Consider the following 12,877-nt stretch of genomic DNA (forward strand, 5'->3'; position numbering starts at 1 on the left):
CTATTGGCTCATATTTCAAAATGTAAAAACCTTATAGTTCACCATATTGCAACAATAACATCAAATACAGATAAAAAGGAAAGTTTACGCTGTTTTTTGTTTAAAGTTGTTTGGTTCTAGGAACGGTTAACCCATCATTTTGAGCAAAGTACTCTGCAACTCTTCTTGGCTAAACTGGTTCCTCTAAGAGCCAAGCCCCCCCCCCTTCAAAAAACAAAAACAGAATACTACGGCAAAAATTCCTTTTCACTGATTCTCCATCATGGAATCCTTTTTAAGTCTTACATTCAAGTATTTTAGTGACATTTTACTGTACATTTGGAAAGCAGAACCTCTTTTTATGGTTCAATTCTTTCTTTCTTTTTGATGAAGGGTTAATCTCTGATTACCCAAGTAACTGAATTTTCTTGCCAGGTTTCCGAATTTATCTGTGTAATTGTTTAAACGCATAGTATATTTGTTAGTGTGTACAAAATGATCATCGTTGTGCTACACAGCAATGTAAAATATTTGAATTTATGTCTTGCAAACAAAATTGCACAAAGTTTTCTATTAAATATTGACTGTTTCTTCAGTTTCCTAGAGGTTCAAAATTGAATTAATAAACCTGTATTTGAACAAAGTAAATTTCATTGTGTTTGACCAATTTTTGTTAATGTTCGTAAGTGTGTTAATTTATTTCATTGACTCATATTCATTATTGCTTGAATTCTTTTGGTTGTTTCTTTCATACCCCAGTTTTTAAATATTTCCAATATTGTGTTGAAATTATTACTGTACAGTACAATACAATACTAATAAATAATGTTTGATTTAACAACCATGCGAGCTTATTAGGGACATAAACTGACAATTTTACATTGAATGGAAAAAGTCTCTCAATCTCGCATCACGCAGCACCGTTACTTAATGTAATTTTCTCACGGCAATAGGCCTACACGGCAAGTTACAATATTTTTAACTTCCACAAAGATTTGCAACTTACCAAATAAGAATTTTAATATTGTTTTGAATACATCAAATACAAAATAACCCTATAAGCCTTGAAAAAAAAAAGAACAAAATCCTTGTCCAAGTAATCGGGCAGATATAATAGGCAATATATATAACAAAAGGGCATTATTTTTCCAAAACATCACTCTCTTAAAGAGAGAATCAACGTTTCTTTGGTATGCAAAATGGCACTATTAAAGTCAATAGTATTTTTTTTCCCCAACTAAGGAATAAAAAATTATCAAGTTCTTCAAAATGGAAATATCCTGTACCCTGTTTCATCTTGTTCTGACATTATTAATGCCCCAACAACTAAAAAAATCAAAAGAATAATACATTAAGTTGATTTTCGGGATTTAATTGATTCTTTACAATTCTAAGGATATCCCAGATTATGCCATACACCTTAACATCCCACTACCAGAATATCATGGGTTTTTAGATGTGAAATCTGGAGTTAACATTCATGTTTAAGAACAGGATACTAAAATGGTCATCAATGTGCAAAATGAACAAGTTAGATATTCCTCATTTTGAGATGCACGTATCCCCAAGACGCAAGTCAAGATGAGGACTAAGCAAAGTCCTGTGACAAATGATTTGCAATACTGTACAGGGTGGGGAAGATTCCTCATTTCGACATGTATTTGCCCTGAACTGAAGTAATAAGTGAGCCTTTACTAAATATTGTGACAATTAATTATTTGGCAAGATGGCAATGAATGAGTGTTTTATTCAGCGAGGATTGTTGTCATTTCCAAGGAGGGAACCTCATCTGAAATTAGGTCCAAGATCTTCTCACTGGCATGACTGGTTTGTATTTCTCCATCTGCAATCTAGAGAAGAAATATAACAATCAAAGGTTGAAAGTTTACAAGTGAATTATATTTTGACATTTTTATATTGACATTGACCTTTGCTTACGAGGTCATAATCCTATAGTGGATCTCAACACCTACTTAGTTTAAAGATGATATGCCAACTTTAGTTGCACACACACAAGGAGGAACAAGTTAGAAGGCATAACAAATCGGGGAATGGCTCAATTCGGGAAGTGACCCAATGGGTGATTTGCCCAGTGTCTTGAATACCCCAATTTGAGCTAACAATGCGCATGGGATACTCTACCGGATAACCCCATTAGGGTATACTCCAATGAGGAAATACCCCAATTGGGAGATGCCCCAATTGGAGATGCCTTACATTTGTAAGCTGCGTGGCTGTCAAGACACAAATTATACAAATATCTGAAGACCGAAACCAAAGTAAAAATATGACATTCCAGAACAAATTCTACAAATTTATACCTAACTAACTAACTAACCCATTATTTCCTATACTGCCAAACGAACCCCAGTACTGTATAGTTTTATGTATTCACCACAGAATAAATGTAATGTAATGCAAGTGGTAATGGGTTTAATAATGTCCTATAAACAAGTATTCTGCACATTTTAAGCGAATGGGTGGGTCATGGAATCAAGATAAAAGTACCTCTTCTTTCTTCTTGTCGTAAAATGAAATCATTTCTTCTCTGAGTTTCTTCAGGATGGCCTCGTTGGGGGCGTTCTCACACTTGGCCTGCAATCGGATGATGCTCTGCTCAGCTTCCTAAGGAAAAATGAGGAAAAGATGAGGAAAACTTAAAGGAAGTTGTAAGGAAATGGGAGGATGTTGCAAGATTTCAATACTGAAAAATTGCGAGATTACCATGGGTGCCAAACTGGAATAAAAAAAACCCCAATATTCAAAATATGGCACTCTGAAGTTTCAAAGGACACTTATTTAAGAAACTTGATAAAATTAAGAAATTTTGAGAAATCAAATCAAATCAGGGATGAACAAGCAAGTGATGAAAATTGGGACAATGGTCAAACATTTATAAATATTTAAAAGTTGCAAATATTATTTAGTGATCTGTTTTCACCTTTTTCTTCATGTTTCTGGAGACGGTGCCTTTACCATATATCTTGATGATGCCTCCCCAGTTGTCAACATGTGGATGGAGAAGCTATAAAAAAAAAAATCAATATATCAACAAAACACTTAACAAAACCTGAAAAAAAAGACTCAGAAAAGCATTGTGATAAATGTTTATGAAAACAAATTCTGCCGAAATCTTGCATCTTTTGATCATGTTCTCTTGTCACATCTTACCTGCAGAAGCTGCTGCGCTCCCTGCTGCTTGCCAACCTTCTTGTTCTTACAGAATCCCTACAAGAAAAAGATGTCAAAATTTAAGACAATAACGAACACCTCCAAAAAAACCCCCAAATGCTTAAAAGCAAGGATTCGAGTTTGAACCCTAGTACTGACATAATAGTCTCACCAACTGGGGTTCGAATCCCGCCCAATTCATCAAATGGTTTAGATTTTTCTATTTCCTTCCTAATGCAGATGGTTTCCCATCGTTTATCTGGTATTATTCTCATCTTAAAGCAATTTCCTTATTACTTTCTCCTGTTAGGTTTCTTCAGGCCTAGGCCGACAAAAGAAGTAGTGTGTTTACGGTAGAGCCCTTAAATTTATCCAGCTAAGTAGGTAGGACAATAATTGTATTTTGTAAAAAATGTTTGGTTTGTCTGTTTGTCTATTATACTCACAGTGCTTTCTTTAGGACACCTTCTAGAATTATGTTTAACCAACAACACACAAAAAACTTCCAAAACTACCATATCATTTTTACCAGGGAAAGGCAACAATTTTTTGAAAATTTGTGTTTACAATTTTGCTTACCGTGACTGTGTGTTCACCAAGTATCATCGTGTACTCTCTCTTGTGATGGTTGGTAATCTTGACTTGATAGTTAAAGTTCATTGCTTCCATACCGTGATTTCTAAGAGACAAAAAAAAATGTTGACGTCATAAGCATTGCATTGAGGATTTTAGTGATAAAAACTGGGGAGTGATGAGTTGGCGTAGTGGTTCCTGTCCTTGCCTTTCACCTCTGTGGGCCGGGTTCGATTCCAGCCCTGGTCCTCATGTGGACTGGGTTTTCAGTCCCTTCCTGATTCCTGGTTTTTCCTGGAATATCTTTGGCTTTTCCCTCCACTTCTATAACTGAACCTTCCTCTCACCTTTGTCTGTACTCCCCAAGAACTTGGAAGGGTGTGAGTTGGCCGGACTTGGTGCACAGGTCGTAGACTCGGCTGTCGGTGATGGCAACATGGTCAAAATACTACAAAGAAAAATGTGAAACACGGGTCTATTTTCTCTTTGAAATACATCTGGGCATTTATGATAATAGTAATAAGAATAAGGTGCTTATGTAGCGCTTTATACCAAGGTCTTGAAGCAGCGCTTATATTCCTTTGTTTTGTTTCTTGTGTTTCTGACCAATCATTTAATTATTAAAGAATGTGTAAGAGCTTGTTTTATTTATTGCTGCTGCAGTAATGGGTCTAGCACATGAATGCTAAATCTTACCTCCAGCTGGTCTGAATCTTGATCCTTGCCGGTCTTTTTGGTGACGTCATTCAGCACTACCCCCGGAATTAAGATCTCCAAAGTTGCCCGAGCTATTAAAAAAAATGTTAAACGAAATTAATTTAAAAACTTTGAAGAAGAATGAGACATACTTGTGAGAAGGTACTTCAGTGAATACTTAAAAGTACTCTGGACTTGTGTTTGGGTTATTTTTGCATTGTCAAAGCCTTCTATTACACTCTTCTTTGAGAGTTATTTTGAGAAGAATTTTGCTACTAATACTTGAAATCATGGGCCACTGCGGGTAAATGGGTAAATGTGTCCGAAATTTGTTCATGATATGTTTTTGAGGTGACTCCTAACCTGCTTCCATCTTGGCTTCTTTCTTGCTCTTCGCTTGTCCTTTGCCGTACTTTGTCCCGTGAATCACAACGTAGGCCTGGAATGGACAGTTGGCGTTTCCTGAGAAAAAATTGAGAGAACACTTTCCAAAATCTTTATGGACCACAGAGCCGCCTTGACTTAGGTGTCTCCTTCGAAAAGAAATTCATTATGTGGCACACAGGCTGCAGATAGTTGATGTGAAACAATGAAGAAATCTTTAACCCTCCTAGTCTTTTGCACAACCCTTCAGGTTTGGTAAAAAAATCTTTTGCCCATACAGGTAGCACCCACACCTCATATTCCTTCGAGGTCATCCGTGGAGTATGGATAACACTTCAAATCCCTGCACAGTTCTTGTGTGTGGTTAAGCTCAGGGCAAGCAGGCAGATTCAATCACGCTTAACTTCTCTCCGTTGTGCTGTTGTTTGTGCAGTGACTCTCTGCGACACAGTTACTTTAATACTTCATATCATTTCACTTGAAACTGTCCTGCAGTGTTTGAAAGGGTTTTACATATTGCTCTGAATACTGACTTCCCACTAGGAGTGTTAACAGTGAGAGCTTACCACTGTCATCAAATGTGTACGTGGGTTGCGTCTTCAAGACGATCTGTGCGTACTCGTGGAGGATACACACTGGCGTCTTGTTGGTGGTGTTTAGGACAAATTCTGCAACAAACAAGATGAGAAAAAGTCAGATTTCTTTTGAAACGTGTGCATGTAATTTTAAAGTCACTGTAACATATACTTCAGAAGAGGATATCTTTTTTTATGAGGAATCAAAACTCACCTTTCTTTCCGTCTTTCTGGTTTCCCGGTATTTTGCAAGTTATCACAGCAGGATGACCAGGCTGAAACAGTGAGAGAAAAAACGGGGGAATAGCAAAATTTATAAAAATAGAATAGAGTAGAATTAACACATTTATTTCATCAGGGGATAATTTATTTACTTTCAAAGGAGTCTTGCAGAAAGAATATTTGAATGATCATTATGCCAATGTGTTCTTTGAGATTATTATATTACATAATTTTGCTGACAATAAGATCGACCTTTTTTACACTTATTTCTGGATAAGTGACGGTACTCACAAACTGAGGTCTGTTGAGCGTTTCATGTTTGGCTTTGACTTCTTTGGTGTATTTTCTTCTGTCGGCCCACGTTCTGCAAAACAAAATTATTTGGTTGGATCATTAGATCACAAGTTTTCTTCAGCCATCTATCATTTTTATTGGGATTTTATTATTTTTTGGTAAAGAAACCTTTAGTTTTATTTAGTTGGAAAATGCAAATACAGAACACCTACTTGAATTTGTTTATTGAGACCACTTCAAAGTCAAAAAGCTTTTCCAGATACTCCTTCATTTCGGTTTCACCTGTGAAAAGATAAGAGTTCAATCAAGAACTTGCAACTTATTGAAACCTTTATTCTTTCCTAAAAAAATAAGATAAATGCTACTTACTAACTGATTCGTCCTTGCATATGTGAATGTTGTGACTCTGTAAAGGATCATGTTTCTTTGTTTCAGGTAAAGTGTTCTCGCCATCTTTACTCTCTGAAAAAAAAAATTCAAGACATTTATAACAAGGAATTTTTAATCATTCTTCCTAGATGGAACAGGAATCAGTCATTTCAGAAAGAAGATATAAATATAATTAATTCTACCTGTCGGATCATCCGTCGATGTGTCATTGGTAGTCTCTTTCTTCATGTCTGGTGCCTCGTCTGCATTGGCTTGTGCGATGTCATGTTCAGAGACAGTCTCCTTGTCTTTTTCTCGTTTATAGTGGAGGCAGGGTATGCTTGCCAAAGGTGGTCTGTGTTTCTGCAAACATTGTTTTTAAAGGAAGAATTGTTTTCAGTTACGAGTACTTCAGATACAGTAGTTTCATAACTTGTGACAAACACTCCGGTGAAAAATTATCATGATTTTAACTGTAAATGTAGTTGATACAGAACTGTATGGTATTCTGACAGCCCGAGATCTCATTTCCATATCAGTAAAACTTACTTTTTCAACCCAAGACATTTTGTGAACAAACTCATTTTTAAATGCGTTCTCAAAACCAATTTAAAAAAAAAAGGATATACCTTTTCCACTCTTTTCTTGAAAACTTTAAGTGGCCGTCAACAATATTTCATACCATTAGAAAGTTCGGGTTGTTTTTTTTTTTTTCGAATGAAAGTAAAATCACCAATTTTCCATACATGTATTTATTGCAGAATTTGATTTGTGACTTTACTCCATTTTTGTGAAAAAGTGTCTTATTTAAAGACTGCAGTTTTGGGTCACAGCATGCCCACTCCACTGCCCACTATCGTTGTGATTACAAATCAAGAAGTGCTAGACAAATTGTATCTGTGATCAAAGTCAAGGCCTTACCCTAGCACTACCAGCCCCCAGCAGGTATGGTCTAGACCACGTACAGACTCTGCTTGGTCGATGGAGGTACAGCGGCATACCACACTCGTGGATAATTGAGATCCAACCGTCTGGTAGACCCTCCAATGGGGTCTGGCCTCGTCCTGAGTTTGAAAAATCAAACATTTCATCATCTACTTTCGATTATCCTTTTTAAATTTTCTATTTTTAACATAGTGGATTTTTTTCTAAGATCGAATAATGTTGGCTGTTGGATCTTGTAAGACATAGTTATAACTGTCTCCCTTTTTACCCCACCAATTTTGGGCGCGACATTATTTTGCAAATACTCACTCCGTAGAATAGTTTTGGTTCTCACGCCAACAACTCCCTCTGGCAAGGATTTGTCTGTTTCTCTGCTTGCTCCTGCGTTCGCCTCCGGGACCTGTCCTCCTCTCTTCCTCTTTGGCTCCTTATTGTACATCTCAGGAAGTCCCTCGTCGAGGAGTGCGTCAATCTCACTGCCAAGACTGTCCGTGTCATCATCATTGTCATCATCATCATCATCATCATCAAATAAGTCATCATCATCTTCGTCAATTTGCTGGGAAGACATACCCTGCCTTCAAAGTCATCGAAGTCGTCCGTGACAAATTCGTCCAAAACTCGGAATCCCCTGTCAGGATTTGAACCCCCGACTGTGGGATCGGTAGTCACCGTGCCGTGAACCAGTTGAGGCTGGATGCTGCTTTTTTCTTCCGATATGAAATCTTGAAACCACGGACCTGTTATGTCCGTCTCGGTTATGTCCAAACTTTGCAAGTCCAGTTTGGATCGTTTGCTGGGTGGTTCGCTGTGTTTCTCGCTGTCGTGTCGCTCCATTGTTGATGGCTCTCCTAATCTACTCTAATTTGACTCCTGTAGATGATTTCATGTTTCCATAGTTACCACAGTTTCTGACCACTTCATAAATTGTCCACAGACAGTTGCCATGGTAACTTTGGAAATAACCTCCTGTTACTGCTTGCTTAAACTAAATTAACTAATCTCAATATTAAAAACCGAAAAATTTAAACTCTGCCCCAAATTCTAAATTTATTTGAAGTTTAGTTGCAAGAGGTAAAACTGTACTATTCTTGGCGATCGCATAGACAGGATGTCAAATTATCAACTCCTGTCCCTGCCATTGGAAACAACAGCACAGTTAACAAAACTTCTTCAAAGATGGCTTGATTGTTATGATTGATGGCTTGAGTGTCAAGATTATTCAAAGGGACTCAGGCCTACAAAGAAGTACAAGCATGACAAGTACAAATTTAAATACAATAGTGATTGTGTGACATACATCATACATTCTAACTAATTGTTTTAGTTTTCTGTGTTTGATGATGATCATTTATACAATTTTTTGCTAATTTAAGTTTGTCAATGTACGCCTGGTGCTATCGTTACGGCAGCCGTAACATGATTTTCATCTGCTATTGTTATGGCACTGGCCATTGCAGTTCCAGACAGTTTTGTAACGATAGCAGTTGAAAGTCGCGTTACGGCTGCCGTAACAAGAGCCACAGCGTTTTTTTAAAAGGGAAGTAAGGTCAGAGAACCATTCGGCATGTTCCGTTGACTTGGAAGGTCACGTCATGATGATTGATAGGCCTAATGATTGATCGTCTGGTTCTTCTACTTCTAGTCCGAGAAACCTGGACCCAACTTATTCAAGTTTATTCAATCCAAGTTCACTGAAGTTACTCGGACTAGTCTGGTTCCAAGATGCAAGTCTTAAGAGCCAAATATCCTGATGTTGAATACTAGTAGGATTCGGTAAGGGAACCAGACGATCGACAGCCGTAACAACAGCCACTGGCTGCGTATTTTTAGGCCTGCCACTACTTGTGCCAGTTTGTAAGCGCGTGCCGCGCCATATGACCGCACGTAAACAATTGGTAGATTTTTGTGCCGATCGTTTACCTTTATTTTCACAATAAATTACATATATTTGGCACAGAAAAATCTCGAAATATGCAAGGATATGTGTGGATATCACAAATTGAATAATTTGTAAAACTGAGTCCCGTAACTTCAACATATCCGACATTTTCTGGTCGTTTTCACTTACGTAGCACTAGCAGACAGAGAATGTCACCTACTCGTTGCAACCTTGTTCGCAGAGACAATTTACCGGGCGCCACAAAGTGTACGACACAAAAGGAGACACGAGATTTGAGAACGAGGGTGAATCAACTAAACTAGTTCCCAGTCCCTCCATCATCGATTTTTATGGCCTGCCTCTTGCGCAGTACATGCAGTACAAGTTTATATTAGAAAACAACAATACATTGAATTTTTATTTACAAAATACATGTATAATAAAACGAGAAGACAACATGAACAAAGAACAACAGACTCATAAATTATTAACAACAAAAGAAACATTCTGTAGGGAGGTGTTTTTTTTAATTTGTGAACAAAATTATCTCGGACTGAACAATAGAAGATAAATTTATGCAAATTATATTCATACTTGCTCAACTGCAGTTGTTATGTGGCTGATGGTACTGGTACTTTCACAGTCTTTCTTTTACCTTAATTAATCAGCTTGAGAAAACAAATAAAATATACATGTATACACACATGTATGTACCGGTACATCTCTTTACAAATTATGTGTACAATGCTAACTTTCATGGGAAAACACCAAAAAATCTAGTATTTTCCCCAACAATTATGAAATCATGTGGTGCATTTTAAACCCTTCCTTTGTTTGTTTAAACGTTATAGGTTTTTTTATCTTTAATAAATTTGAATTAATTAAATGCAAAAAAGCCTGTACAGCTCAGCCTACGTTTTATTCTTGTAACTTTAAATAACGTGTGTAATTTAGAAATGTCGCGATCCAATACAACCCATTTTTTTTATGAAGGTTTTTATTTTATGCAGATGCAATTTATTGGATTGATATTAATTCCTTCCTCCATGGTTACATGAACATGACGTACATAGATGTGACAGTTCCTGTGTCTCGCATCTTACACATTAGGTGAAAATTGTAATTTAATTCAACAGAAAGTTCGGAAACTATTCACTCTCATGTTGATGACCTATTTTTGGTTAAAATTCTCAAAGGCTTTAACATTTTTAAATAGCTTTAATTTTTTTAGATTTCTTTTTAGATTTTCGCAAGGCAACTCAGATCACTGTCTAGAAACAGAATCAAATACCACCAGAAATCCACCCTGTTTATAAACCAAAGAAGCTGCAAAAAAGATCTATTTGCCCACTAGATCTATTTGCCCACAGAGACAAACTACATCAAGTTCAGCTTTGTATTCAATTTGATGGATTGAGGGTTCTGTTTAATTCCAACTGAGGAATTCAAAGTTCCTAATCTACGACTACTTTCAGTTCTTCTTCCGCTTCCGATGACTCCAAATCTGTCTCACTAAAGTCTTCATCTTCCGCCAAGAAATCATCCAGGTCATCACTGGATATTGACTGCTCTTCTTTCTTGACTTGGATGTCCTCTGGCTCCGGTTCCGTTGCACGGGCAACCATTTCCATGACTTGGTCTAGTACCACGGCTTCCGAGTCGATGTCATCGGCTGTTACGATCATCTCAATGATCTGGTTGTCCGGACCTCTGATTGGCTCCGGAACTTCCGTTATGTCGACTTCCACTGCCTCCAACTCTGTCACTTGTGTTTGTGGGTTGTGAACTTCTTCCTCGGTCTTCTCGTCACTTCCGATGCGTGTGGGATCCCACGGGCAAATCCCAGTTTTCCTGAAGCCCTTTCGGATGGTGTGTTTGGTCATGGCATTGTTGAACGGCTCTCTGAACACCGAGGCAAAGTTACTGCGGGTGATGACAGGACCTGGCTCTGTGCTACTCTCTTGGAGTTGAGTAACCATGCTCTTCAGTTCTTTTTTAAGAGGTTCCATGATGCTAACTTCAAGGGGTTGCAGGAAACTTGAGGTACCAACCGGGATGCAGTACAAGGCAACACCATTCATCTGGGCACACTGGACAATTTCTGGGGTCAGGTGACAGACGTTTCCCTCCTGGATCAACACGACTGGGCGGAAGGTCACATACTTGAGGAAAATATTCTTGAACCAGAGTAGGTAAAGCTCCGCATTAAGGAAACCAGACTTGGAACTGCCGTACAAGGTACCGTCTGGTCCACCCTGGATGCACTTCCCCTTAGGAGGGCGCTTTCCACTGAATATAATCATGGGCGGGAGCGCTTCTCCCGATGCTGTCACACAAAGCTGTACACTGATGTGTTCCTTGGTTTCCACAACACTGGCTCCTCGCAAACTTCTCGTCGATCGGGAGGGGAGATCAACCTCAACTCCAGACTCCCCACAGTTGAAGATCAATCGCTTCCTGTCTCGGACATTGTTCTCATCGAGGATTGTTTTCAGAGTCTTGAAATGACGCTTGAGTTTATTCTTCATGGAGACAATGGCCTGAGTCCTAGGATGGCTTCGCCGAGGCTTCCAGAGTTTGACTTCAGGATGACGTTGCCTGAAACCCGCCCACCACTGCTTCCCAGGCCCTGCTCCTTTATTGAACTTCACATGGGTGCCTTCTTTCTTGGCCATGGACAAGGCAAATTCATTGATGACATGCTTGTTAAGCAAGAAGCCATGCTTATCCAAGTAGACGATGAAATTAGCCAGGGATTCCTCGTCTGAGCGACAGAGAGCCGTGATGGGACCTCGCTGGACGAATTTCAGGTCCTCAAGTGGGATGTCATTCTCAATCCGGTATCTCAGCGTGTTTCGTGGGACTTTGAATATGGTTGCCGCTCGCAGTAGTGGGACCTTATCCTCACGGACAGCCCTCACGGCATTCGCCATGTCCTGTTGACTCCACTTGGTCTTCATGATGGATCCCAGTCACCTGAAAAATATATATAATTGTCATATCAGTTTTACATTCAAACTTAATAGTATTTTTTAAATTTCTATCCCCATGTCAATTCGGCCGCTGCTGCTGGGTGTATCATGTGTATGTTTTTACACAGGATGCTTGCTTGCAATTATGCAACAGATATTCCTCTGTTGCTGTTCACAAACTTAGCAAGTTTTGAAATTTGAAAAAGTAATTTGAACACATTATTAATATTAAACTTTGTCATTCAACTCCAAAAGGCATGAAACTGAAAGGTAAACTAGCTAGTAGCTTCAACCATGTCAACTTGAACTTTGAAGTTGAACTTTTTTTCTTGTGAAACAAAGTGGCATCCGGATTCTTGTGTTGCGCCCTGGCTAAATATAATTCTGGCATAGTTTCAATACTATTTTATTACACTTCAACCATGTTGCTTACCATTTAGTTTAGAAATGATTGTTTTCTGAAAAAAGGTTACACTGCAAATCGAGCATTTGAATCTTTCCCACAAACTGGCACAGCGGCACTGCACTGCACTAGCTGGACGTGCAAAAACGATATGGACTGAAATTACACAGCTCCGTTTTCATCACGATCCATTCATTTAGGAGGTGTTATGTAAAATATAAACTCGCAATAAGAAAATATCACCGACAAAAAAATGAATTATTTTACAACATCATATTTTCAAAACAACTTTGGCAACTTTTGAATTCTACAACAAGTTATCTACTGCCTTAAAGATAAATGAAAATATAGCTAACTTTTTAGAAACACCCCTACTAAAATTGGATTCTTCCGTAGGGACCTTATGTAGTCG

The 12,877-nt window shown here is 38.2% G+C and overlaps 2 protein-coding genes across 3 annotated transcripts; both read right to left on the reverse strand.

Moving 5' to 3' along the window:
* Nucleotides 1-99: 99 nt before the first annotated feature.
* Nucleotides 100-8,072, reverse strand: LOC119732408 (microprocessor complex subunit DGCR8-like). Its single transcript, XM_038205900.1, is given in 17 exon segments — nucleotides 100-1,829; nucleotides 2,488-2,604; nucleotides 2,921-3,004; nucleotides 3,151-3,207; nucleotides 3,730-3,829; nucleotides 4,071-4,171; nucleotides 4,420-4,511; nucleotides 4,783-4,881; nucleotides 5,370-5,471; nucleotides 5,593-5,653; nucleotides 5,892-5,964; nucleotides 6,107-6,176; nucleotides 6,264-6,356; nucleotides 6,467-6,626; nucleotides 7,185-7,327; nucleotides 7,518-7,784; nucleotides 7,787-8,072. Coding segments are annotated over 17 exon segments (1,983 nt in total). The 5' UTR covers nucleotides 8,046-8,072; the 3' UTR covers nucleotides 100-1,724.
* A 284-nt stretch (nucleotides 8,073-8,356) lies between these two features.
* Nucleotides 8,357-12,840, reverse strand: LOC119732406. 2 transcript variants are annotated; one of them, XM_038205897.1, is made up of 2 exons: nucleotides 12,822-12,840; nucleotides 8,357-12,066 (listed from the first exon to the last, which is right to left on the reverse strand). In XM_038205897.1, exon 2 carries the CDS (start codon nucleotides 12,048-12,050, stop codon nucleotides 10,545-10,547), a length of 1,506 nt encoding a protein of 501 aa, XP_038061825.1. In that variant the 5' UTR covers nucleotides 12,051-12,066; nucleotides 12,822-12,840; the 3' UTR covers nucleotides 8,357-10,544. The 2 variants fall into 2 exon arrangements, with proteins under 2 accessions (XP_038061825.1, XP_038061824.1); XM_038205896.1 differs by lacking the exon at nucleotides 12,822-12,840 and adding an exon at nucleotides 12,496-12,622.
* Nucleotides 12,841-12,877: the final 37 nt, after the last annotated feature.

This window comes from Patiria miniata, unplaced genomic scaffold (genome assembly GCF_015706575.1).
Source record: "Patiria miniata isolate m_02_andy unplaced genomic scaffold, ASM1570657v1 HiC_scaffold_24, whole genome shotgun sequence".
Taxonomy (NCBI): Eukaryota; Metazoa; Echinodermata; class Asteroidea; order Valvatida; family Asterinidae; genus Patiria; species Patiria miniata.

Bases quoted from the DNA above. Each gene is read 5' to 3' on its own strand.
- LOC119732406 (XM_038205897.1), bottom strand. From the start codon at position 12,050: ATGAAGACCAAGTGGAGTCAACAGGACATGGCGAATGCCGTGAGGGCT.